Source organism: Ranitomeya variabilis, chromosome 8 (genome assembly GCF_051348905.1).
Source record: "Ranitomeya variabilis isolate aRanVar5 chromosome 8, aRanVar5.hap1, whole genome shotgun sequence".
In the NCBI taxonomy this organism is placed as follows: domain Eukaryota; kingdom Metazoa; phylum Chordata; class Amphibia; order Anura; family Dendrobatidae; genus Ranitomeya; species Ranitomeya variabilis.
In genome coordinates this window covers 18,919,655-18,945,976 of record NC_135239.1, presented here as the reverse complement: position 1 = coordinate 18,945,976, position 26,322 = coordinate 18,919,655, and the positions used below count along the sequence as shown (strand labels likewise).

Genomic DNA, 26,322 nt, shown 5'->3' with positions numbered 1-26,322 from the left:
CATCGGCTTTTGTAAGAAACGTACTCACAATGTGACAACGATATGGCGGTACTTCCTGGTGTCACTTTTGGAAAGATGGCGGCTAGCTGTAAGAAAACAGACAAAATGTTACAGTATGGGTGAAAACGTAAATCGCCAAAGCTAAATTAAAGGGGCGGTCAGGAAATTCTCCGACAATCGATAATAGACCATAATCGTAGAATTCCGTACGGTCCCCGGAGCGAAGGCCCCTGGTAGACGACAGTCCTTACTGTTCCCAGGTCTCCAAAGCGTTAAATTACAAGACAGAATTGGCTCTAGGGTTTTTCTTGTCGCCCAAAAGTCATAAATTCAGGACCAGTTCTTGAAAACGGAGAGAAGGGAAATAAATATTGAATTTTGTGTTAAAGTGCTGGAATCAACAAAAGTTCCCGGCTCTTTCCAAATTCTTTTTCCATAAGTTTTCTGCAACAAGGCTGCGGCTGACAAGGGGCCGAGCCTCTAAATGCTGCATGTGCCCGACGCTGCTGGGCAAGGTTACGCCGCGCTCCAGGATCGTGATGAACGGTCGGCGCCTGTCCTCAGGGCGAGTTATAACTCCATCTTTACAGCTAGTAAATCATGGATCCCCTGTCGCCCCATGATGCGCATAGTCACAGCGTTACCCCCACTAACACGGAGGGCAGGTAGGAAGTATCACTGCCCTGCATGACAATACGAGCCGACCCCAGCAGGGGGGAGAGCGGCCCCTTTACTGCTGCCCGGCAGGTGAAGGGGAATTTGTCCTTTTTTTGTGTGTGTGTTTTTGTTTATAAATCACAAAAACCAAATTAGCAGCAATGTGATGTGTTTGTGTAACTGGTGTGAATGGGGACGGACGAATAAAAAGCTCAGGAAGTGGTTTTACTTCTCACCTAATGATCTGAGGAGGGATCGTGGGGATCTGTGCAATGGATTAAATACAATGATGGAGTACAGCACCCCTAGAGGTCAATGCAGGTATAACGCCACCATGAACAGCCTGTAAACAAGGATATCTTCTGTAACTCTGACCTCACGTTTGGGTTCTCTTGGGGACATTGTGGGAACAGTAATTTAGCAGCACAGTTTTCCTTCAATTGTCTTCCAATCTTCATTTATAGGATATGAAATTTACAGCCTGATTTAAGTTTCAGATTTCCATCTTGTGGGTGTGTCTCTCCCACTAATATAGGCTAGATGTGAGGTCTGTGTGTCTCTCCCAGTAATATAGGCTGGATTTGAGGTCTGTGTGTCTCTCCCAGTAATATAGGCTGGATGTGAGGTCCGTGTGTCTCTCCCACTAATATAGGCTGGATGTGAGGTCTGTGTGTCTCTCCCAGTAATATAGGCTGGATGTGAGGTCTGTGTGTATCTCCCAGTAATATAGACTGGATGTGAGGTCTGTGTGTATCTCCCAGTAATATAGACTGGATGTGAGGTCTGTGTGTATCTCCCAGTAATATAGACTGGATGTGAGGTCTGTGTGTCTCTCCCAGTAATATAGGCTGGCTGTGAGGTCTGTGTGTCTCTCCCAGTAATATAGGCTGGCTGTGAGGTCTGTGTGTCTCTCCCAGTAATATAGGCTGGCTGTGAGGTCTGTGTGCCTCTCCCAGTAATATAGGCTGGATGTGAGGTCTGTGTGTCTCCCCCCGTAATATAGGCTGGATGTGAGGTCTGTGTGTCTCCCCCAGTAATATAGGCTGGATGTGAGGTCTGTGTTTTTCCCCAGTAGTATAGGCTGGCTGTGAGGTCTGTGTATCTCCCCCAGTAATATAGGCTGGATGTGAGGTCTGTGTTTTTCCCCAGTAATATAGGCTGGCTGTGAGGTCTGTGTGTCTCTCCCAGTAATATAGGCTGGATGTGAGGTCTGTGTGTCTCCCCCAGTAATATAGGCTGGATGTGAGGTCTGTGTTTTTCCCCAGTAGTATAGGCTGGCTGTGAGGTCTGTGTATCTCCCCCAGTAATATAGGCTGGATGTGAGGTCTGTGTTTTTCCCCAGTAATATAGGCTGGCTGTGAGGTCTGTGTGTCTCTCCCAGTAATATAGACTGGATGTGAGCTCTGTGTGTCTCTCCCAGTAATATAGGCTGGCTGTGAGGTCTTTGTGTCTCTCAGTAATATAGGCTGGATGTAAGGTATGTGCGTCTCTCCCAGTAATATAGGCTGGATGTGGTGTCTGTGTGTGTCTCTCAGTAATATAGGCTAGATGTGAGGTCTGTGTGTCTCTCCCAGTAATATAGGCTGGATGTGAGGTCTGTGTGTCTCTCCCAGTAATACAGGCTGGATGTGAGGTCTGTGTGTCTCTCTCAATAATATAGGCAGGATGTGAGGTCTGTGTGTCTGTCTCAGTAATATAGGCTGGATGTGAGGTCTGTGTGTCTCTCAGTAATATAGGCTGGATGTGAGGTCTGTGTTTCTCTCCCAGTAATACAGGCTGGATGTGAGGTCTGTGTGTCTCCCCCAGTAATATAGGCTGGATGTGAGGTCTGTGTTTTTCCCCAGTAGTATAGGCTGGCTGTGAGGTCTGTGTATCTCCCCCAGTAATATAGGCTGGATGTGAGGTCTGTGTTTTTCCCCAGTAATATAGGCTGGCTGTGAGGTCTGTGTGTCTCTCCCAGTAATATAGACTGGATGTGAGCTCTGTGTGTCTCTCCCAGTAATATAGGCTGGCTGTGAGGTCTTTGTGTCTCTCCCAGTAATATAGGCTGGATGTGAGGTCTGTGTGTCTCTCTCAGTAATATATGTAGAAAAGCCGCGGAGACACCATCACGTGTTTCTCAACGCAAGCAATGAATAGCCAGGTCTTTCACCGGGAAGGGCAGCATCCAAGAAAGGAAAACCACCTATGCCAAAACATGGTATCCATCCACAGACAGCTGTTTCAGGGTATTTGCCCCTCATCAGTGATAAACACGTGATGGTGTCTCCGCGGCTTTTCTACATGCATTTGCATATTTCCCATAAGGGATGGGCGCAGTGTTCTGGATCATTGCGTTGAGAAACACGTGATGGTGTCTCCGCGGTGTTGGATGATTTGATCTCCCCGAGGTCATTCATCCTTATGTTCATAAGCCTTTTCACTAGGCACTGCTCCTAATAGCCAGTTTCCTACTCCACACTGATGAGGGGCAAATACCCCGAAACAGCTGTCTGTGGATGGATACCATGTTTTGGCATAGGTGGTTTTCCTTTATTGGATGCTGCCCTTCCCATGGTTGTTCCTTCCCGGTGAAAGACCTGGCTATTCATTGCTTGCGTTGAGAAACACGTGATTGTGTCTCCGCAGCTTTTCTACATGCATTTGCATATTTCCCATAAGGGATGGAGCAGTGTTCTGGATCACTGTATTGAGAAACACATGATGGTGTCTCCACGGTGTTGGATGATTTGATCTCCCCGAGGTCATTCTCTCAGTAATATAGGCTGGATGTGAGCTCTGTGTGTCTCTCCCAGTAATATAGGTTGGATGTCAAGTCTGTGTCCCTCCCAGTAATATAGGCTGGATGTGAGCTCTGTGTGTCTCTCTCAGTAATATAGGCTGGATGTGAGATCTGTGTGTCTCTCCCAGTAATATAGGCTGGATGTGAGGTCTGTGTGTCTCTCAGTAATACAGGCTGGATGTGAGGTCTGTGTGTCTCTCAGTAATACAGGCTGGATGTGAGGTCTGTGTCTCTCAGTAATATAGGCTGGATGTGAGGTCTGTGTGTCTCTCCCAGTAATATAGGTTGAATGTAATGTCTGTGTCTCTCCCAGTAATACAGGCTGGATGTGAGGTCTGTGTGTCTCTCAGTAATATAGGCTGGATGTAAGGTATGTGCGTCTCTCCCAGTAATATAGGCTGGATGTGAGGTCTGTGTGTGTCTCTCAGTAATATAGGCTAGATGTGAGGTCTGTGTGTCTCTCCCAGTAATATAGGCAGGATGTGAGGTCTGTGTGTCTCTCTCAGTAATATAGGCAGGATGTGAGGTCTGTGTGTCTCTCTCAGTAATATAGGCTGGATGTGAGGTCTGTGTGTCTCTCCCAGTAATACAGGCTGGATGTGAGGTCTGTGTGTCTCTCTCAATAATATAGGCAGGATGTGAGGTCTGTGTGTCTCTCTCAGTAATATAGGCTGGATGTGAGGTCTGTGTGTCTCTCTCAGTAATATAGGCTGGATGTGAGGTCTGTGTTTCTCTCCCAGTAATACAGGCTGGATGTGAGGTCTGTGTGTCTCTCTCAGTAATATAGGCAGGATGTGAGGTCTGTGTGTCTCTCTCAGTAATATAGGCTGGATGTGAGGTCTGTGTGTCTCTCCCAGTAATACAGGCTGGATGTGAGGTCTGTGTGTCTCTCTCAGTAATATAGGCTGGATGTGAGGTCTGTGTGTCTCTCTCAGTAATATAGGCTGGATGTGAGGTCTGTGTGTCTCTCTCAGTAATATAGGCTGAATGTGAGCTCTGTGTGTCACTCCCAGTAATATAGGCTGGATGTGTGCTGTATGTGTATCCAGGGTGCTGCTGCCTTAATCAGATAATGTATCACACAGCTTTTATCTTCTTTCCTCCTTATTTATAGTCCATTTTCTCTGCCCTCCAAGACTGTACGTGCTTTCTCTCCACTTTCAATAAATCTGTGTGTAGCCCCCTTCCCTCCCTGCTGCTATCTCTACCTCTGAGAGAAGTGAGAGGGAGAAGACAGAGCAGCAGAACCTGAAGTTGGAGCTCTGACCGATTTATAACATTTTTCTGTATCACTCAGCTAAACAAAAAGGATTTAGACTCTGCAGCATAATGGAACACTTTTAATGAAAGTCATTTATAAAAGTTGCTTAATTCAGAAAGCAAATAAGAAAAAACTAAGTTGTGCTAAGGTGTACCAGATGGCTTAGGTTGAGCCATGAGAAAATAAAATCTGCTCCAGCAGCCATAGATTTGCATCATTTTGTTTTTCATCTTCTATGTCTAAAATATTGCAGCCGTGCACGCCCTTGGGGCCAGACCCACTGTCACCTTTTGATAAAATTGTGACTTTACCCCCAAAAAATGTATTACTACATGTACACCTTTGTGCATTTAGGTCCTTACCTCTGCGTGCCGTCAATGAATAGATGCTTTCTGATTACACTGTGAAGCTGAAAGTCCATCCTGACATACTTCTCACAGATGAAAGTTTGATACAATGTATCATTGCAGACACCAACAAGCCATCAGGACGATAGAGGATTGCTGGACAGGATGCAAATGTAGCGACCTCCCAGCTGTGAGAGACATTATGTCAGGACTCACTGGTGTTTTTTTCTTGTGTTTTAAATTCTGCATCTTTAAGATCTGTGCATGCTGTCACTGAATAGAAACCAATCATGTCTCATTAAATAACACTGAATCTGCAAGTTGCATTTTCACAAACACCACCACCAGCCTCCAAAAAAAAAAATTGGCTGTGCTGACTGTGCGCTGGTGACAGGTGGTCCCGCAGAGCAGGGCAGGGGGCTTGTATTTTCAGATGACAAGCAGGTGAGAGCAGCAGGACATTTCTTGCATTCAGCAGGGGAAAGTATTTTCAGAACATAAAAACGGAAAATGTCCCTTTTAGGCCAAAGGTCTGCAAAAGCAAAGATCAGAGTGACAAGGGTAAATGGGTGCAAAACCTGCAGCTAGTTGCCCGCATAGGGCGAGGGTCCCGCTGACTGATAATAGACTGATGCATGTGCCGTAAAGCAAATCTGTTACTGGAATACCAGACGGGGAAAAAAAAAAAAAAAAAAAAAAAGCACAAAACTATTACAATGTGTCAGCGCAGCATAAATGTATCAGTCCAAACTGTTTAAGTTGCAGAGCATTTTCCAGACTGGATACAATGCTTCGCTGTTAGCAGGGTTAGGCCTCAGTTTTCACATTCACAGCAAACAGAGTTCTTGAAAACGGTTGCGCAAATGTCAGAGTTCTAGAAATATTCAGTTTTTACATTTTTGTTTTTAAACACCTGAATGTTCTGCACTCAGCAGTCGCTTTATCTGATGCATCGGGAACGTCTGCACGCCACCGTCCTGGGGCCAAATGTCCTGGGAGAGAGAAGTCTAATCCTCCGGTGGTAACAAGGAAAACAACGCCACCTGGACAAGGGGCAAAAACAAAAATGTGTCACTGATGCGAAGATGTGGAAGCCCCCAATCATCATAAATGACGGCGAGCGCTACAGATACAAAATCGTAATATCCCTTTAAGCACAGGTTGCAGAAATAAAACTGGAACTACCACTTTAATAAGTTTTTTTCCCCAGCCCCTTTAAAAATAAAAAAAAACACAACTTTTTTTTGTTATGGTGGGATGATTATTTAATATTATGACATAGTTGGTGGCACAGGACTTTGATGGGGTGCGACGTCCTGCACCACCAGCGATCAACTGCTGCTCCAGATGTAACCAGTGAGTACAGGCAGGACAGCGCCACACACCATGTAGTGGCCATTCCCTTTTACTGCAGTTCCGCTTCTATTAAAGTGAATGGGAGTGGAGCTGCAGTACCCAGTATGGACACTACACAGTGTACGGCGTCATGCTGTCCCATGTCCATACACTGTGTACATCTGACCAGTGCCGGCTGTTCGGCCACCAAATATCCCATAATTGCTGACCTATATCCTGAGGATAGCGCATCAATATTAAAGTACTGGACAATCCCTTTAAAAGGGTTTCCTATAATGCTAAAGAAGCCCAGAAGAATTTCTTGGCCCTCTATAAGCCCCAGGGTGGGGGTTGCAGGGTGCAATAACATTCAGTGCTTTCACTCACTTTCAGCCGATGCGCTGACGCTTCTTTTTTTTCCTCACTTTGCAAACTAAGAGAAAATAGAAATAATTACTAGTTTCATCCTTCAGGCAAACTGCTCAGTATGTTACAGGCAGAACAGCACGGGAGCTCCACCTAGTGGTGGCTGCAGACAGGATCTTATCATGTATCTCTGTATACAGGTAGCTCCCCCTAGTGGTGGCTGCAGACAGAATCTTATCATGTATCTCTGTATACAGGGAGCTCCCCCTAGTGGTGGCTGCAGACAGGATCTTATCATGTATCTCTGTATACAGGGAGCTCCCCCTAGTGGTGGCTGCAGACAGGATCTTATGTATCTCTGTATACAGGGAGCTCCCCCTAGTGGTGGCTGCAGACAGAATCTTATCATGTATCTCTGTATACAGGGAGCTCCCCCTAGTGGTGGCTGCAGACAGGATCTTATCATGTATCTGTGTATACAGGGAGCTCCCCCTAGTGGTGACTGCAGACAGGATCTTATCATGTATCTCTGTATACAGGGAGCTCCCCCTAGTGGTGGCTGCAGACAGGATCTTATGTATCTCTGTATACAGGGAGCTCCCCCTAGTGGTGACTGCAGTCAGGATCTTATGTATCTCTGTATACAGGGAGCTCCCCCTAGTGGTGGCTGCAGACAGAATCTTATCATGTATCTCTGTATACAGGGAGCTCCCCCTAGTGGTGGCTGCAGACAGGATCTTATCATGTATCTGTGTATACAGGGAGCTCCCCCTAGTGGTGACTGCAGACAGGATCTTATCATGTATCTCTGTATACAGGGAGCTCCCCCTAGTGGTGGCTGCAGACAGGATCTTATCATGTATCTCTGTATACAGGGAGCTCCCCCTAGTGGTGACTGCAGACAGGATCTTATCATGTATCTCTGTATACAGGTAGCTCCCCCTAGTGATGGCTGCAGACAGGATCTTATCATGTATCTCTGTATACAGGGAGCTCCCCCTAGTGGTGGCTGCAGACAGGATCTTATCATGTATCTCTGTATACAGGGAGCTCCCCCTAGTGGTGATTGCAGACAAACTTATGAATGTCTACGTGTGCAGAATTTGAAGCTTGTATTAGCTATTTGCATATAGAATACACCACTAAATAAAGAATTTTTAGCTTATTTACATAAACTTGAGCACAGAAGAAGCATTTTATCTATCTCTCTATATGTCTATCATTTTTTTTTTTTTTTTTTTCAATATTTGAGCAATCGGCAGAAACTCGCACAATGAGGTCATGATCTGTAATGAGTCCTATGTGGATCCTACAAATAGGAAACGTGTTCACGTCCATTAAATCTCGCCGCCCCATATGATATCCAGTAATGAAGGACATATGAATTTTTTAACAGATAATTGGACACAAATGTAAATCTTTCCTGCATCTTCTTCTGGGGCCTCACATGACCGAGTGATGAGAACGCTCCTTTGTGTATGTGAGTAACGCAAAAACACAGAGAACATCAAAACAGATCTCAGTTCTGATGGGACACCTCATCTGTACACGACTACTTGCACATAGAGCGAGTCAGCCCAAAACACAACTCTCTCTCAAATAATCTTATTGAAGTAGTGGAAAACCCCTTAAAAAAGGGTTCACTATAACGTTAAAAGAGCCCTGGTTAAAGAACCGCTAAAAGACAAACAATACTGCTAGAAGTACAGTCCCTAGTGACGTGGTCACCTATGTTGTCCTGCATGGACATCTTTTTCTACAATAGTAAAATAAATACAGAGCCGCCGCCGACCTCGAGGGCCCTAGCGACAGACTCAGAGCCACTGACCTTGAAGGCCCCAGGGACAGACGCAGAGCCGCCGCCGGCCTCGAAGGCCCCAGCGACGGATGCAGAGCCGCCGCCCTCGAAGGCCCCAGCGACGGATGCAGAGCCGCCGCCCACGAAGGGCCCAGGGACAGATGCAGAGCCGCCGCCCACGAAGGGCCCAGGGACAGACGCAGAGCCGCCCTCGAAGGCCCCAGCGACAGATGCAGAGCCGCCGCCCTCGAAGGCCCCAGCGACAGATGCAGAGCCGCCGCCCACGAAGGGCCCAGGGACAGACGCAGAGCCGCCCTCGAAGGCCCCAGCGACAGATGCAGAGCCGCCGCCCACGAAGGGCCCAGGGACAGATGCAGAGCCGCCGCCAACCTCGAAGGCCTCAGCAACAGACGCAGAGCCGCCGCCAACCTCGAAGGCCTCAGCAACAGACGCAGAGCAGCCGCCAACCTCAAAGGCCCCAGCAACAGACGCAGAGCCACCGCCGATCTCGAGGGCCCCAGCGACGCAATTCCAGCCTTAAGTCATCACCCAGTGTAAAGAGCTGCTGATCAGACGATGAACACATAAAACGCTAGTCAGCGTATTTTCGCCAGTACATCACCGTGTAACCAGGCAATGTGCGGCTGACAACATGCACGCTTTATGGGTACATAACGATCGTGTCAACAATTGTTCTGCCCATACAGTTTGGGTCGGAGCATTAAACGGCGGCTGTGTAAGGTCACAATTCAGATCTTAAGGAGCAGCAGTTTTTGAACACAAAACATTGAAAGACGACTCCGGGAACAGCAGCTGATCCCCAATCCAGGCTGTCATCGGTGTCCCTAGGACAGTTTTTCCCCTTTTCTCCAGCTTTAGAGGCAGACAGTAGCGCCCCTGAGGTCTTCATTACTGAGACTATTTTATTGAGGACGCTGCTACAGTCGCTTTCCCCATAATACAGGCACGGTGGCTTCCTTACCCCCGACCGCTTTTTCCTCCCCGACCTTTACAATGTTTTTCTAGCCCATAGAGAGAAGGACAGAGGTCTCGTGAATTGTGGAGGAAGCTTTTCTTTTTGTCTCTTACTCAGAACTTTCGTTTTCTGCATCTCCGACTCAAGATCCAACGTTCCGGAATCCAATCCAAAGAGGTTTCCCAGCTCTCTGCTGCCCTCTGCAGCCTAGGGGAGGAAAAACACATGACCGTCACATTACCGGACCTGCAGAGACACAGCAATGAGAGCGATAATAATACTAAATAAAAAAACAAACAGTAAAAACTTTAAGATCTTGGAGATTCTTCTCTCCCCTGTTGTCCACCTTCCCTTTGGGTTTTTTTTCCTAAGTCCAGTGCGTTGCCCCCCACCCCGGTGGTCTGGGGCTTCTTCTGCGAGGCTTCGAGTTCATCCACTCTGTAACAAGTGCTAATCTTCAGGGAACAGAGCAGATTTCACACTGCGTAAATATTTTCCCCCCAACCCAGACGTAAAAATGTACAAACCACCCAGCGAGCACTGCAAGTGTCACACGTGAGACTCATACACGCTCGCTGGCGGCGGCTGTAAATGTCACAGCATGTGTCGCTCACAGCGAAGACGTATTAAACAGCTTCCTCCTAAATTGGGTAAACAGGAGGACACATCGGAGCACAAAGTCAAAGAGCTGCCGACGCTGCACTAAATGCTGCCAGCTGCACACTGCAGGCTGCTCGGAGAGGCCTGTGAACTTCATCATGGTGACGAGCAACTCAGCAAATGCTTCCATGTACTTACTGCAAGTTACATCATGTCGTGTTCTCCACTCACATCCAAAGCTACAAAGGAAAATACTGAAAAATACAGCACCCACTAAAAACGCGCGGCCCATCCGCCTGCGCCACCCACTACGAACGCGCGGTCCTTCCCCATGCAGTCTTTCCCCATGCACCACCCACTACGAACGCACGGCCCATCCGCCTGCGCCACCCACTACGAACGCGCGGCCCATCTGCCTGCGCCACCCACTACGAACGCGCGGCCCATCCGCCTGCGCCACCCACTGCGAACGCGCGGCCCATGCGCCTGCGCCACCCACTGCGAACGCGCGGCCCATGCGCCTGCGCCACCCACTGCGAACGCGCGGCCCATGCGCCTGCGCCACCCACTGCGAACGCGCGGCCCATGCGCCTGCGCCACCCACTGCGAATGCGCGGCCCATGCGCCTGCGCCACCCACTGCGAACGCGCGGCCCATGCGCCTGCGCCACCCACTGCGAATGTGCGGCCCATGCGCCTGCGCCACCCACTGCGAACACGCGGCCCATCCGCCTGCGCCACCCACTACGAACGCGCGCGGTCCTTCCCCATGCAGTCTTTCCCCATGCACCACCCACTACGCGTGCGGCCCATCCACCTGCACCACCGTGACTACTTGCTGTGGCTCCCTTGGTCATTTGCTGGGGGTGCAGTGAGCAGTGATGATCGGCTGATCACTGCGGAGCCACATACTAAAAGGAATTGGCTTTCATCCCTTTAAACTGCATTTCCCACCATACAACAATCATGCATCGCATCACATACAACTAAACTGTCAGGACCAGATCCTTCAGCAAAGTGACGAGATTTAATTTAGCGGTCGACAGAATTGCGAATGCAGCTTTGGATGTGAATGGAGAATAAGTCATTATGTAACTTCCAAATCACCCACCCAAAAAAAAAAAAAAGTCCCTGTGTCTTGAGCCCATCCCCCCCCCCATACACATTAGACAAACGTCAGCCAAACACGCCGATATCATGGAGCTTGGCTGACAGTCTAAGGTGTAAGGAGCCACCAACATGTGATGATGGGGAAGAGAAGGATCCAGCGTGGCAAATATAGCACAGCCACATCCTATTGTTCTCCCCGAGATAAGCCACCAGAGAAGTCCAGCGGCGGCTCTCAGGAGTGATGCTGACCAAATGATCAGACGACAGCCATCTATTGTCTATTGGGGGCTTCACAGTCTGCAGCCAGAGGGTCCAGCGGCACTGAATCCCTGATAGGTACCGAGCGTCCACCTCAGGACTGGTGTTCCTGCCCTGTAACCCATTCATGGCATGCCTGGAACAAGCCGCCGGTCACCTGCCTGCCGGGAACAAGCCGCCCGCCCGCACCCTGTTGGTGACTCCTTGCACCATTAGCTTTTTAACCCCTTCATGACCCAGCCTATTTTGACCTTAATGACCTGGCCATTTTTTGCAATTCTGACCAGTGTCCTTTTATGAGGTAATAACCCAGGAACGCTTCAACGGATCCTAGCGGTTCTGAGACTGTTTTTTCGTGACATATTGGGCTTCATGTTAGTGGTAAATTTAGGTCGATAATTTCTGAGTTTATTTGTGAAAAAAAAACGGAAATTTGGCGAAAATTTTGAAAATTTCGCAATTTTCAAAATTTTGAATTTTTATTCTGTTAAACCAGAGAGTTATGTGACACAAAATAGTTAATAAATAACATTTCCCACATGTCTACTTTACATCAGCACAATTTTGGAAACAATTTTTTTTTTTTGCTAGGAAGTTATAAGGGTTAAAATTTGACCAGTGATTTCTCATTTTTACAACAAAATTTACAAAACCATTTTTTTTAGGGACCACCTCACATTTGAAGTCAGTTTGAGGGTTCTATATGGCTGAAAATACCCAAAAGTGACACCATTCTAAAAACTGCACCCCTCAAGGTGCTCAAAACCACATTCAAGAAGTTTATTAACCCTTCAGGTGTTTCACAGCAGCAGAAGCAACATGGAAGGAAAAAATTAACATTTAACTTTTTAGTCACAAAAATTATCTTTTAGCAACAATTGTGTTATTTTCCCAATGGTAAAAGGAGAAACTGGACCACGAACGTTGTTGTGCAATTTGTCCTGAGTACGCTGATACCTCATATGTGGAGGTAAACCACTGTTTGGGCGCACGGCAGGGCTCGGAAGGGAAGGAGCGCCATTTGACTTTTTCAATGAAAAATTGGCTCCAATCTTTAGCGGACGCCATGTCGTGTTTGGAGAGCCCCCGTGTGCCTAAACATTGGAGCTCCCCCACAAGTGACCCCATTTTGGAAACTAGACCCCCCAAGGAACTTATCTAGAAGCATCGTGAGCACTTAAAACCCCCAGGTGCTTCACAGAAGTTTATAACACAGAGCCATGAAAATAAAAAAATATTTTTCTTTCCTCAAAAATGATTTTTAGCCCGGAATTTTTTTATTTTCCCAAGGGTAATAGGAGAAATTGGACCCCAAATGTTGTTGTCCAGTTTGTCCTGAGTACGATGATACCCCATATGTGGGGGTAAACCACTGTTTGGGCGCACGGCAGGGCTCGGAAGGGAAGGCACGCCATTTGGCTTTTTGAATGGAAAATTAGCTTCAATCATTAGCGGACACCATGTCACGTTTGGAGAGCCCCTGTGTGCCTAAACATTGGAGCTCCCGCACAAGTGACCCCATTTTGGAAACTAGACCTCCCATGGAACTAATCTAGATGTGTGATGAGCACTTTGAACCCCCAAGTGCTTCGCAGAAGTTTATAACGCAGAGCCATGAAAATAAAAAATAATTTTTCTTTCCTCAAAAAAGATGTTTTAGCAAGCAATTTTTTATTTTCACAAGGGTAACAGGAGAAATTGGACCCCAATATTTGTTGCCCAGGTTGTTGTGAGTACGCTGATACCCCATATGTGGGGGTAAACCACTGTTTGGGCGCACGTCAGGGCTCGGAAGGGAAGTAGTGACATTTGAAATGCAGACTTTGATGGAATGGTCTGCGGGCGTCACGTTGCATTTGCAGAGCCCCTGATGTGCCTAAACAGTAGAAACACCCCACAAGTGACCCCATTTTGGAATCTAGACCCCCCAAGGAACTTATCTAGATGTGTGGTGAGCACTTTCAAACCCCAAGTGCTTCACAGAAGTTTATAACGCAGAGCCGTGAAAATAAAAAATAATTGTTCATTCCTCAAAAATGATGTTTTAGCAAGTCATTTTTTATTTTCGCAAGGGTAACAGGAGAAATTGGACCGCAATAGTTGTTGCCCAGTTTGTCCTGAGTACGCTTATACCCCATATGTGGGGGTAAACCACTGTTTGGGCGCACGTCGGGGCTTGGAAGGGAGGGAGCACCATTTGACTTTTTGAACGCAAGATTGGCTGGAATCAATGGTGGCGCCATGTTGCGTTTGGAGACCCCTGATGTGCCTAAACAGTGGAAACCCCTCAATTCTAACTTCAACACTAACCCCAACACACCCCTAATCCTAATCCCAACTGTAGCCATAAACCTAATCACAACCCTAACCCCAACACACCCCTAACCACAACCCTAACCCCAACACACCCGTAACCCTAATCCCAACCCTAACCCTAATCCTAACCCTAATCCCAACCCTACCCACAACTGTAGCCCCAACACACCCCTAACCCTAATCTTAACCCTATTTCCAACCCTAGCCCTAATTCCAACCCTAAATCTAATTCCAACCCTAAGGCTATGTGCCCACGTTGCGGATTCGTGAGAGATTTTTCCGCACCATTTTTGAAAAATCAGCAGGTAAAAGGCACTGCGTTTTACCTGCGGATTTACAGCGGATTTCCAGTGTTTTTTTGTGCGGATTTCACCTGCGGATTCCTATTGAGGAACAGGTGTAAAACGCTGCGGAATCCGCACAAAATTGACATGCTGTGGAAAATACAACAGCGTTTCCGCACGGTATTTTCCACACCACATTGTGTGCACATGCCCTAACCCTACCCCTAACCCTAGTGGAAAAAGAAAAAAAAAATTTCTTTTTTGTATTATTGTCCCTACCTATGGGGGTGATAAAGGGGGGGGGGGGGGGGTCATTTACTATTTTTTTTTATTTTGATCACTGCGATATAACCTATCGCAGTGATCAAAATATACCTGGAACGAATCTGCCGGCCGGCAGATTCGGCGGGCGCACTGCGCATGCGCCCGCCATTTTGGAAGAGGGCGGCGCCCATGGAGAAGACGGACGGACGCCCGGTAAGTATGAGGGGGGGGGGGGGGGAATCTGAGCATGGGGGGTGGATCGGAGGACGGGGGGGGTGGCATCGGAGGACGGGGGGGTGGCATCGGAGCACGGGGGGAGCGGGCAGGAAGCCGGGGGAGCGGACAGGACGACTTAGGGGGGCGGACCACATAACGGAGGACTGGGGAGGAGATCGGTGGGTGTGGGGGGGACAGATTAGGTTTTCCAGCCATGGCCGATGATATTGCAGCATCTGCCATGGCTGGATTGTAATATTTCACCAGTTTTTTAGTCCCTGGGCTGAAGTACCACTCCCCCTGTCCCTGCAGATCGTGTGAAATTGGAGTTAACCCTTTCACCCGATCTGCAGGGACGCGATCATTCCATGACGCCACATAGGCGTCATGGGTCGGATTGGCACGGGTTTTCATGACGCCTACGTGGCGTCAAAGGTCGGGAAGGGGTTAATTGGTATGAAATACGTTTTCCAGATTTTAGTTTCTAGACCAGAGTGTCTTGCGGTGACAGATGTGACGGTCCATTAACTAAACTGGTATTTTCGTAAATTCACCCAACTAGGTGACCAATGCATTCTCAGACGACACGAGATCGCAGCGCACCAACCTGTAAGTCTGATAGGTGTTGCCTCAGTTCCAAAAACTCATTCAGCGAATCTTCAACTTGTGAAAACAGGTTCAAAATTCTGAAACAAAGAAGTCAGAACAATGTCCATTTAAATCAATGTCTACATTTGCATTTTTCCTTTTTAAGTTGTTCCAATGCATCTCAAAGGGATATTCACAATATATTCTATTCCCTTGTCCATTGGATTGGAGATAACTGGTGCCGGACTGCTGGGAGCCTCAGGGATCACAAGACTGCCGCCCATCAGGACCATGGCGGAGGTCTGCGTGGGAGGCCGCCGCTCCATTCATCGTCTATGAGACTGCCGAGTACAGCAATAGACTAATGTGCCTCCGCTAACAGCGAGATGGCGCCGCAGACCCCTGATCTTGGGATCTCTGAGGTCAGTTTTGCAGATGGTCCTGTTAAAACGTCCGTTTTCTGTAAACCACATTTATGCAGACATATGCGTCTCTCTTTAGTTTTAGCAAAACAGACGACAATGGAGACATCTGCAGCTTTACATTGTATAAGGATTGTTTGGGGCCTTTAGTGTAGCCATGAAGAAATGTTATTCTGCGCAGTCGCTGCATACACAAAACGGCAAGTGTTGAATTAAGAAGATTTGCATTTATGTATTAAATTTTAAGGCCTCAGGAAAACCCAAACATTGCGCAGATTAGGACTTGGGATGATCAGTTTGTAAAGTTCCCCACACAGGAGACTAATGTCACCTAAACCCATCGATGTCGGTCAAAATGGGGGCTCCCGACTCTCTCCTCAAAGAGGCCACCGAAGCATCCCCCATTGGAGTGATCTGCCCAGCCAATCTGTGTATTGGGTAGACGGCTACCTACCCTGCATGGGGGGCTTTACTCTAGGGGGGGGGGGGGGGGGGGAAGGAGAAGCCTGAGATTTTAAGACAAGATTTCAGATAACCAGGATTGAAATAGAAGAAGAAACTTATTACATTTTTCACAAACTTTCTAGGTTTCCTTAAACATAAATATTGTGGAAACTTCTCAAGATGTATTTTAAAAGAAAAATTAAACACAAAATGTGGTTCCTCATTGGAAGATCAATCTCTGCTCAGTAGCCAAACGCTGAGCGGCTCGGAGGGTCCCGACGGAGGGAGGTGGTCACAGCGTCTGGATTTTTGGCGATTTCTCCGAGCGGCTGCGCCCCTTTAACCGGCCGTCCCCTCCGTCTCTTACAAAAAGAATAACAGTATTAAGTTGTAAATGGATCTTGAAGGCTGGAAACTGAAGGGGCCGATGGCGGATCCTCCCATTCTGATCCCACAGAAGGGCTGATTACAAGTGGCATTTACCAGGCACTTAAGTTGCTGTTTACTGCATTCCCGTGGCTGCAACAGATGTCTGCCAAGAGAGGAAATGTCAGCGTCGCCGTATTATACAAGATGTAAATTGCCTCGGGGCTGGAAAGTTCACACGGAATAGCTGAATTTGTGTTATCGTACGCTGCAGAATGCTGTACACTTCAATGGTGGCTCATTCCAAGTGAGGTTTAAATACTTGTCCCTCTTGTTGCCCGTGCAGGTCGATGGCCTCGGGGACATAGATTCCGCGTGTTGTCGCTGACTCCATCATTCATTCCGTGTGTCTGTCCTATGTGGGACGTAGACAGCAGCTCGATGCTTCACGTGACAGGGGGGCGTCCAGTTTGGACAGAACTTTATTATAAAGGCCCCCCTAAGCGGACTCGTAAACAACCAGATCATCAAATAATCAGCGCCTCTCACACCCCTCAATGAGGACATTGGAGACAATGAAAAAAAACAAAAACCCTTTTTTAGGTTGTGGTTTCATGGTGACTTTGGAAGCAACATCGAAAGTTTGCTCTGTTGCGATGAAGCCGCGGCACACAGGTGAACGAGAGCCCATTGCAAAGGTCTGTGACCGCAACGCAAATCACAAAGTCAAAATGGTTACCCCAGAGATCGAGCTACCAAACTTTCCACATTGCAGCAAGAGATGAATACACGGGAATATAGAGCGCAGGCTGGAACCGAGGAACGCAAGTTATTGCTGATCCTTGGGGGCCACAATGTAAAAATAAAAGTCTCTAAACATACATATGGCCAGAGGTAGAGAAGTACAAGTCAGCCTTTGCACTAACTCATCTACTAAGGTCAGAGAATCATCTGAAGTTCCTCCAGTTGAGGAGGAATCGGGTCTCCTGACCTGAAAAATCGCTCATTTATCACCTACTGTGTGTTTTCTTCTGGAGAGCTCTGCCCTCTGCTGGATGTTTCTGGTTCTGCAGTCTTGAGAATGGAGTCTTCTGCAAAACAAAATTGGGGACTAAATAATAATAATTATTTTTATATAGCGCTAACATATTCCGCAGCACTTTACAGTTTGCACACATTATCATCGCTGTCCCCGATGGGGCTCACAATCTACATTCCCTATCAGTACGTCTTTCACGGTCAGCATTTTTTATTTTGTTTATAAGACATATGTAAAGAAATACACATGTGGAACATGCATCTGTACACGGACTGGGGAGATACATGGAAAAGCCTCCGGTGTATACCTTACTGCTTCCAAAGGCCTTCGAATAGGAAAAATGGAGCCATACACACATTACACATTAACCCGCTCTGCTTTAGCTCCAGATACTCATGAATGTCTACTACTACTATTACTACAAGTCCCAGCATGCCCTGGGAACAACTCACAAAGTTCAGGAGCTTCCATGCTGCTGCAGACAAATGACAAAGGGATGACATGGTGAGTAAATGTACGGACAGGACAGGAGGCAGAGGCGGCTGCCATCATTATAGGGAATTGTGCTGCCGCTTCTCTCCTCCGCAGCGTCCATGCTTTACAGCACTAACGACCGTCTGCAGCCAGAAAATGAGATTCGGGCGAAATCCATGGGTGCACTTAAGAAAAGTAATCAGACGTCTCTGAGGCATGACTTACAGACTGATAAGCTCAGACGGAGAAGAACAGTTAAACACGCAGCCTGAACAAAGTTTATTAAAACCAATATCATTTACACTTTACATTACCGGCGCCCCCGCTCGCCACACGCTGCCCGAATACTGATTGTGCGCCAATGTCTGACTTTCAAAACGAGTCTCTCTAAAGTGAGATATATATACAAGTATATAGCAATAAACAAAGAGGAACATCAGCTTATCCCGGATATTGCCAAATTATCAATTAAACTCCAGAGCTGCACTCACTATTCTGCTGGTGCAGTCACTGTGTACATACATTACATTACTGATCCTGAGCTACATCCTGTATTATACCCCAGAGCTGCACTCACTATTCTGCTGGTGCAGTCACTGTGTACATACATTACATTACTGATCCTGAGTTACATCCTGTATTATACTCCAGAGCTGCACTCACTATTCTGCTGGTGCAATCAGTGTATGATTGATCTTGACTTACTTTGTGTTTTTCGCTCCTCAGCATCTGCCGCTGCTCGCTGTTTGGAGGTGGATGAGGGGCTCATCTGACGGGTCCCAGTGAGTGGGGAGTAATGGCTGGGGTCTCGACCTGCATTAACTCTTGATGTTTCATTCTGCAGGTAAGAGACAGATGGAATCACGGTGATCAACTTGTCCTTCACCCCTCCCTCCTTAGTTTAACCACTTGGCGACAATTGCCATATGTATGGCTGATGTGTACACATCCCACATGAAGCGGACTCACACCGAATGCCAGCTGTGTTATACAGCCAACACCCTAAAATAACTGCTGCCTGCTGACGGCCTCCCGTGTGCCGCTTTCATAGGAGAAAGACTGAAATACTGTAATATTACAGTGTATCGTGTAAGATAAAAAGTCTGCTGGGAGAATTACAAATGTAAAAACCTTAAAGAATATAAATAAAATTTAAATCACCACTTTCCCCTAAAGAAAAAAAAATATATAAATAATAATAATAATAATAATAATAATAATAATGTAAAAATTTGTCGAGGCTGTAATTTTCCCAACTAGAAAAATGTTAAAATATTTCTCACAGGAAGCTGAAAAGCAAGGAAAAAAAAAAAATAATAATTAGCTGGCAATCATTTTTTTACTTTGGAAATATTGCATCCTCAAAAGAAAAAAAAAAAAAAAAAAAAGGAATGAAAAGATAGAAACTCATAGGGATACCAAAATGGTATTAAAGAAAAAAACAAAAAAAAAATAAAAAACCCCCAAAACACTACAGCTCCTCCTGCAGAAACACAAGCCCTGATGCAAAACCACCAATGGCGACTGAAGCCAAGTTCTAATTCTGTACAAACTTTTATTTTATTTTTTAAAGCGGTTGTACCATGTTTGGTAATAATCCCGTATTCATTGGACAGGGGATAACTTCCTGATCGTTGGGGGTCCGCCCGTTGGGACCCTCACCAATCACAACTCCCGCTTCATTCTCTATGGGGCCGCCAGAGATATCTGAGCGCAGAGTGCGGCTGCTCTTCGGCAATCCCATAATGGAATGAATGAATGAATGAATGAATGGGCGGCGAGTGATCGAACACCGCTCCATGGTTCTCCCAATAGGCGAGGGTCCCAGTGGTCGGACCCCCAGAGATCAGGCAGGTATTACCTCTGCCATGGATAGTGGATAACTTCTAAACTTGGTATAACCTCCTTAAGTGATGACACAAAGAATTCATTTTCATCATTTAACTCAGAGTCCAGGAGGCGGTAACAGTCACATGACACTTCTTGGCTCTGCTCATTGGTCAGATTGGCTCAGACAGGGGAGGGGTATATTTGCATTTCTCCATTTGGGCGGAGGTTTAGTCCGTAGGACGGCGCCATCACGTATACTGCTGCTGGCGGGAGATCTGTGGGGTCCAGTCCCAGTGACTGGGGTCCTTTAAGGAACTATATACATTACAAGTCTCAAGAAGATGGAGCGTGTTGGCGCCAGACAGCGATGCCCGGCTCTACACCTCCAGTGCCACCATTATTATCCAGGCTAACACCCGGCGCTGGCATCAGAGGGCCATCATCTAGTATATCATGATACATTTGGCATTGCGGCCGATCCATTTGGCACGACGTCGCCGCTTGTGACGGGGATCCGCAAACATAACAGTTATAGTTGAGCTGTATTTTATACGATGGTAATGGCGGCATCATTTATAGAAGCAGTGGTATTTTTACGGCTTAATTATAGCAGATTAGCCGAGGTAAACAATTATGTTCTCCGCAGAAAAATGTCTGTCTGGTTTCCATCTCCCGCTCGTGCGTTCCTAATATGCTGGATGTAACATTATCATAATTCCATATTGTTTGGAGTGGTGGTCGATGGCAAGACGGCTGCGGCTGTAATGTCACCGCTCACAGCTGACCGATGACTCCCCCCAAATTCTCTGTGGAAAATTACTATGGGGGCCGCGTGAAAATACCCTCATCTGCTCCATTATTATGGGGGGGGGGGGGGGGTGTCCTGTCCACAGCCCTCACACCCGGCCAACTCCCCTCCCCCTCTGTGATAAGGCTATGTTTGCCATGTCAAGCCACTAATGTACACTAATACTGGAGGTGGCAGATAAAGCATTAACCCTTAAATATACCCTGCACCGTTATGGACACACCTTGTTGGTCTCTGACGCTTCCAGACGTAGGGATCGTTTGGCTCTGGAAACAAAAAGGTGAAAATGGAGTTAGGAAAGACGGACGTAGGACCGGAGAAATCTGCTACCTATCAAAATTGAGTGCGAACGAGTCTAACAAGTAAAGACACCCCCTCCTGATTGCAGGTTACCAGGGCTAGCCTCACCACCACTCCCCAACAGTGTCAGCCCCAAGAGCAAGGCCCCCCTTGACAGCGCCAGCCCCAGGAGCAAAGCCCCATTAACAGCACCAGCCCCAGGAGCAAAGCCCCTTTAACAGTGCCAGCCACATGGATTTCTTGCTCCTGAGGATCCGTTCAATCATAAGTTACACAGATGGTTACTGATAAAATTGGACTTTGTGTAATACTTCCTTTCTCCTGTGGGGGTGCTGCAGGGAAATTGAACACATATTGCTGGGTTTCCCCACAGATCACACCTGATTGCGCAGAGTCCTGACGGGACGACACTTGTTGATCAACTTATCAAGATATGGATGACCCGTCCTGAGGATAGGAGATCAATATCAGATTGGTGATTAGGGGTATGACTACTGGTCACCTGCCAATAAGCGGTTTGCAGCAGCCATTCATTTCAATAGGAACTGAGATGCAATGGACCAAGAACAGAGGGCACCCGGTGTGGGTATTCATGACCCAAATCCTAGACATCCGATTAAGACAAATTGAAAGGGTTAAAAAAAAAGTTCTTGCCATTCTGAAGATCACCGCTTGGTGTCGGTGAATGGAAACAATAGTGGCTAAAAACAGAACAAATCTAATAACTGGCTACAAATTGTATCCAATCAATACATTATTACCTCTAATCTCTCTCCTGTCCCCATAGTTGCTACAATGTATCAATGCAGGTAAAATGTGCAAATGTTGATGATCCAGAAATATGAGAAGTAAATGAGAATGTTCCCAGTCACTGACAACAAGAAGAGATCTTAAAAGTCTTACAAAAACGGAAAGAATTTTAGAAAGTTGCAGAACTTTCCAAGACACAATGGACACCGCTGCAGACAGTCGGTCGGGTAAACGCTTGTCTTGCAAAATGGAAACAGATGGACGTGCCGATGCATCGAAAGTCGGTGACCCTTAGAGTAGCCACGCTGCACCATCCACCAGGGGAGACATGCCAGGCGCCCCCTCACTCTTGCCAAAATCTCTTCCCAAGCCCAGCTGTTAATAGCAGAGCTCGGAACGGAGAGCGGAATATTTATAATGCCTTCAATCTCACAGCTGTCACCTAAAGAGCAGACATTAGCATTTTATTACACGAGGCCCGAATACTGACAGTGAGAAGCATTGCAGCGCTGGAAGCAAATGACATGACCGTGCCGAGATGTAGGGGAGACCGGCTCAGACTCATGGCTCAGATTATTACTACCACCATATGACCCTAATGCATGAGAGCGCCCCCTACAGTATACAGCAAGAACTTCAGTAGGCAGAGAAAAGCGAAAAATTGTCAGGGTTAAGGAACTGCAGAACATCTTTAAAGTGCACTTAATGCTCAACATTTTTTTTCCTATATGCTGAAGGATCATATTCTCAAGGATCACTCAAAAGATGACAGAAGCGATCAGCTCAGAACAGTGAATGGGATCAATAAAGTGTTTGTGGGTCTGCACACTGATCTGCGCACTCACGTCAGGAGCTGCACTCTACTGTACAGACTGTGTGGTTCTGAGGACTCAGACCCCTACTGATCTACTGCACACTGAAAGCGAAATCACAAATAAACACTTCGTACACGGTCGGAGCAGCTTAAAGGTAAGAGCCAGCTTCGGATCCACTCTTCATTAAATAATGAGAACTGCAGCCAGAGCACCGGCCCTCATAACACCACCAGCTACACATGCAATCCTGCCAGAACACTACCAAACAGAGCATTAACACTCCAAAAACAAGGAGTACAAGGTGCATAAGCCTCCTCATACTGGTGTGTCAGACCTGGCATGTCACTCTGCGCAAGGAGAAAACTTACAACTTAAATCCCAGTCTTAGCCTCTTCGCCAGTCAACTCAGATCTCATACTTTGCACTGATGAGGGGCAATACCCCAAAACACCATATCTGCAAATTGAGATTCTGATTTGGCTTTTATCACAAGTCATACTGCAAGACTTGTTAGAAGGTTGATAAGGACTTGTTGGATTGCTGCTTTTAACAGGTGGCGCTTTACAGTTCTATTCCTCTTCCTCTCTGAAGAGACAATTTGCATATTTAATTTCCCAGAGGAGCATGCAAGGCTCATAAGTCTCCTCCTACTGGCATGCCAGACCTGGCATTTCACTCTCCACAAATAGAAATATTACCCCTTAAATGATTAGAAGAGCAAATTTGGTGGATTATCTGGTTACCCAGCACAGTGGCTCAGTACTGTAGACGGTGGCTCAGTGGTTAGCACTGTAGCTTTGCAGAGCTGGGGTTCTCCGTTCCAGGGCCACCAATGAGTTTGTATGTTCTCCCCATGTTCATGTGGATTTTTCTGGTTTACTCCCAGACTAAGAAGACATACTGATTGGGGCGGATCACGATCTACATTCATTCCCTATGGGGACAGTGTTCATGTCTGTAAAGCGCTGTGGAATATGTTGGCGCTATACAGGTGAATAAAATAAATCTTGTTACACACATTCGTGAATCACTTTGGACTCCATCAGCCCGCTGTTGTCCTGAAGGTGAACACGAGAGAAAAACTTGTTTTGCTTTTTTAATAAATAATAAATCAAAAAATTTGGAACATAAGCCAGACATAGTAAATACTGACAATCGCCGGGAGCTTCCGTCTCCAACCTGTTTCTTAAGTATTTAAATGGAAACCACAAAATAAATGTGAACAGAGCCTCAGACACTTTCCCTTCCTTGTACCAGCTCTTGGACGCTTTAATTTAAACTCAGTTGCTAAAATAATATCACACCCCAATAACATATCTGATGCATTTCAGCCACAATTCGACACTTCTAAAAACTGTCTGATGCCCAAAGCGCATAATGGTGTTACAAATTAGTCAATCACCAAAACTGCCATGAATCCATGGATCACTATGGAGCTACGTGTGCACGGTTTGGTAGCATTTATTGGCCGGTGTATGTGCTGTACGCCAGGAATCCTATATTATAATGAGAGGTAACGGGGAAACGTTCCGTGTATTCTGTAGGGTCTGGTGCACACTGCCCGTACAGAGCGGGATCAGAGGCCGAGGATTTGTGCAGATCGGAGGCCGGGGTACGGGTCATACGTTCAGTATTTGGTTGCAAAAATCTTTGCAGCAAAAACGCCCATTTTTACCCCATTTTGGGGTGAAGAAACATTGCAAAAATTGACAATCTGCAGAGGCTTTTTTTTTGCTGCACCAAATCTTCATGTGAGAAACAATCATCGTGTGCAGGAGATTTAGGATTCTCATTCAATTTCCTTCAGGTTTTGTGACAAATCTGCTTTATTTTGAGGCGATCAAAGATAAAAATACATTCTCTGGAGGAAACTAAGTCAGTAAGAGTTTTCCCCATGTCCTGTAGTTTTTTTTAGCCCTGTGATTGGCAGCGCCTCGTCATCGCGTCATCAGTCATCGCTTCCTAGTAAACAAACTAACATTTCCTCCCACGTTATGTTTATTTTGCAAAATCCCTTTCAGAAGAAAAACGCTTCAAACACCGAACAGCAAAGTTCTTTACCACCAGAAGAGGTGGCAGGATATTTTCTGGCGTCTTCTGGATCAGATCCGACCCAGAATCATCTGCACAAACTCTCAGAAAAAACCCGCTCCTATTCATTCTACGGTAAATCACCTTGCCTTTCACATTAGGGTTTTTTTTAGCTTTTATATTTCTCTTCAGGTTATAAAAAAAAAACACCTGGTAGAAAAAGAAAAGTGCAGGAGACTCCTAACAAGCAGCTCCTGCTGGAAAACGCTCTAAGAACCCGGCGCACTGCTGGGAGTTGTAGTCTCACGGCAGAAATGAGAGTGACAGCTCACAGCATGGAGCAGCCCGGACAGATAACAGCTCTGTACTCACCGCATCCTGTCAGCGCTGCCGCAAACCGACCGCCACTGGCGCCGTGTGCGGCTCTAAACCCTTCCCCCCGGAACCCGTGTCAAGCTGCAAGGTTCCTCCCCACCGTCACCTAGTCATAGTCCTCCACATATACTGATAACCCGCAGCAGCGCACAGCTGATAACTCGCGTCACTGGACCAGACCAAAAAAATGCGGGAAAAGACCCCGCCACATAATACCGCAGACGGTGAGGCCGAGACGGCCATATTTGTTATTGGAGAGTGACATCACTTCCGGCTCCGCGTTCCCCTGGTAACAGAGCAGCAGAAGAAAACGGACCAAGCAGAAGACGGAGAGATAGAAAGTGAGTAGTGGAGACCCGATAGGAAATGGGAGAGGACAGGACAATGTCTCCCCGAGAGCTGCCTGTGTCCATATAACCATAACCGAGCTACATCCGGTATTATCCTCCAGAGCTGCACTCACTATTCTGCTGGTGCAGTCACTGTGTACATACATTACTGATCCTGAGTTACCTCCTGTATCATACCCCAGAGCTGCACTCACTATTCTGCTGGTGCAGTCACTGTGTACATACATTACATTACTGATCCTGAGTTACATCCTGTATTATACTCCAGAGCTGCACTCACTATTCTGCTGGTGCAGTCACTGTGTACATACATTACATTACTGATCCTGAGTTACCTCCTGTATTATACCCCAGAGCTGCACTCACTATTCTGCTGGTGCAGTCACTGTGTACATACATTACATTACTGATCCTGAGTTACATCCTGTATTATACTCCAGAGCTGCACTCACTATTCTGCTGGTGCAGTCACTGTGTACATACATTACATTACTGATCCTGAGTTACCTCCTGTATTATACCCCAGAGCTGCACTCACTATTCTGCTGGTGCAGTCACTGTGTACATACATTACATTACTGATCCTGAGTTACATCCTGTATTATACTCCAGAGCTGCACTCACTATTCTGCTGGTGCAGTCACTGTGTACATACATTACATTACTGATCCTGAGTTACATCCTGTATTATACCCCAGAGCTGCACTCACTATTCTGCTGGTGCAGTCACTGTGTACATACATTACATTACTGATCCTGAGTTACATCCTGTATTATACTCCAGAGCTGCACTCACTATTCTGCTGGTGCAGTCACTGTGTACATACATTACATTACTGATCCTGAGTTACATCTTGTATTATACCCCAGAGCTGCACTCACTATTCTGCTGGTGCAGTCACTGTGTACATACATTACATTACTGATCCTGAGTTACCTCCTGTATTATACTCCAGAGCTGCACTCACTATTCTGCTGGTGCAGTCACTGTGTACATACATTACATTACTGATCCTGAGTTATCGCCTGTATTATACCCCAGAGCTGCACTCACTATTCTGCTGGTGCAGTCACTGTGTACATACATTACATTACTGATCCTGAGTTACATCCTGTATTATACTCCAGAGCTGCACTCACTATTCTGCTGGTGCAGTCACT

The 26,322-nt window shown here is 46.7% G+C and overlaps 2 protein-coding genes across 6 annotated transcripts in view; one reads left to right on the top strand and one right to left on the bottom strand.

Annotated features, from left to right (window-relative positions):
* Window positions 1-4,764: 4,764 nt before the first annotated feature.
* On the bottom strand, window positions 4,765-25,030 carry ITGB3BP (integrin subunit beta 3 binding protein). Of its 2 annotated transcripts, XM_077276054.1 has the most exons (8): window positions 24,809-25,030; window positions 20,764-20,806; window positions 18,608-18,740; window positions 17,408-17,480; window positions 15,177-15,255; window positions 9,636-9,729; window positions 6,770-6,815; window positions 4,765-6,090 (listed from the first exon to the last, which is right to left on the bottom strand). In XM_077276054.1, the coding sequence occupies exons 1-7, from the start codon at window positions 24,811-24,813 to the stop codon at window positions 6,772-6,774; spliced, it is 471 nt and encodes a 156-aa protein (XP_077132169.1). In that variant the 5' UTR covers window positions 24,814-25,030; the 3' UTR covers window positions 4,765-6,090; window positions 6,770-6,771. The 2 variants fall into 2 exon arrangements, with proteins under 2 accessions (XP_077132169.1, XP_077132168.1); XM_077276053.1 differs by lacking the exons at window positions 4,765-6,090; window positions 6,770-6,815 and having other exon boundaries at window positions 9,412-9,729; window positions 24,809-24,947.
* Window positions 24,993-26,322, top strand: part of LOC143787376 (phosphoglucomutase-1) — a 79,229-nt gene continuing 77,899 nt past the window's right edge. The window contains exon 1 of one of the 4 annotated variants that reach the window (XM_077276045.1): window positions 24,993-25,152. The gene's annotated coding sequence lies outside the window, so the exon portion shown is untranslated. Of the gene's footprint in view, window positions 25,153-25,227; window positions 25,249-26,322 lie in introns of those variants that run through there. The other 3 variants (XM_077276052.1, XM_077276046.1, XM_077276049.1) reach the window with 3 other exon arrangements.

Excerpts from the sequence above, each read along its gene's own strand:
- ITGB3BP (XM_077276053.1), bottom strand. Across the intron at positions 17,481-18,607 it reads TGAGGAGCGAAAAACACAAA|AAGACTCCATTCTCAAGACT; the intron begins GTAAGTCAAGAT and ends TTTGTTTTGCAG. Across the intron at positions 15,256-17,407 it reads TCTCCAGAAGAAAACACACA|AATTTTGAACCTGTTTTCAC; the intron begins GTAGGTGATAAA and ends TCTTTGTTTCAG.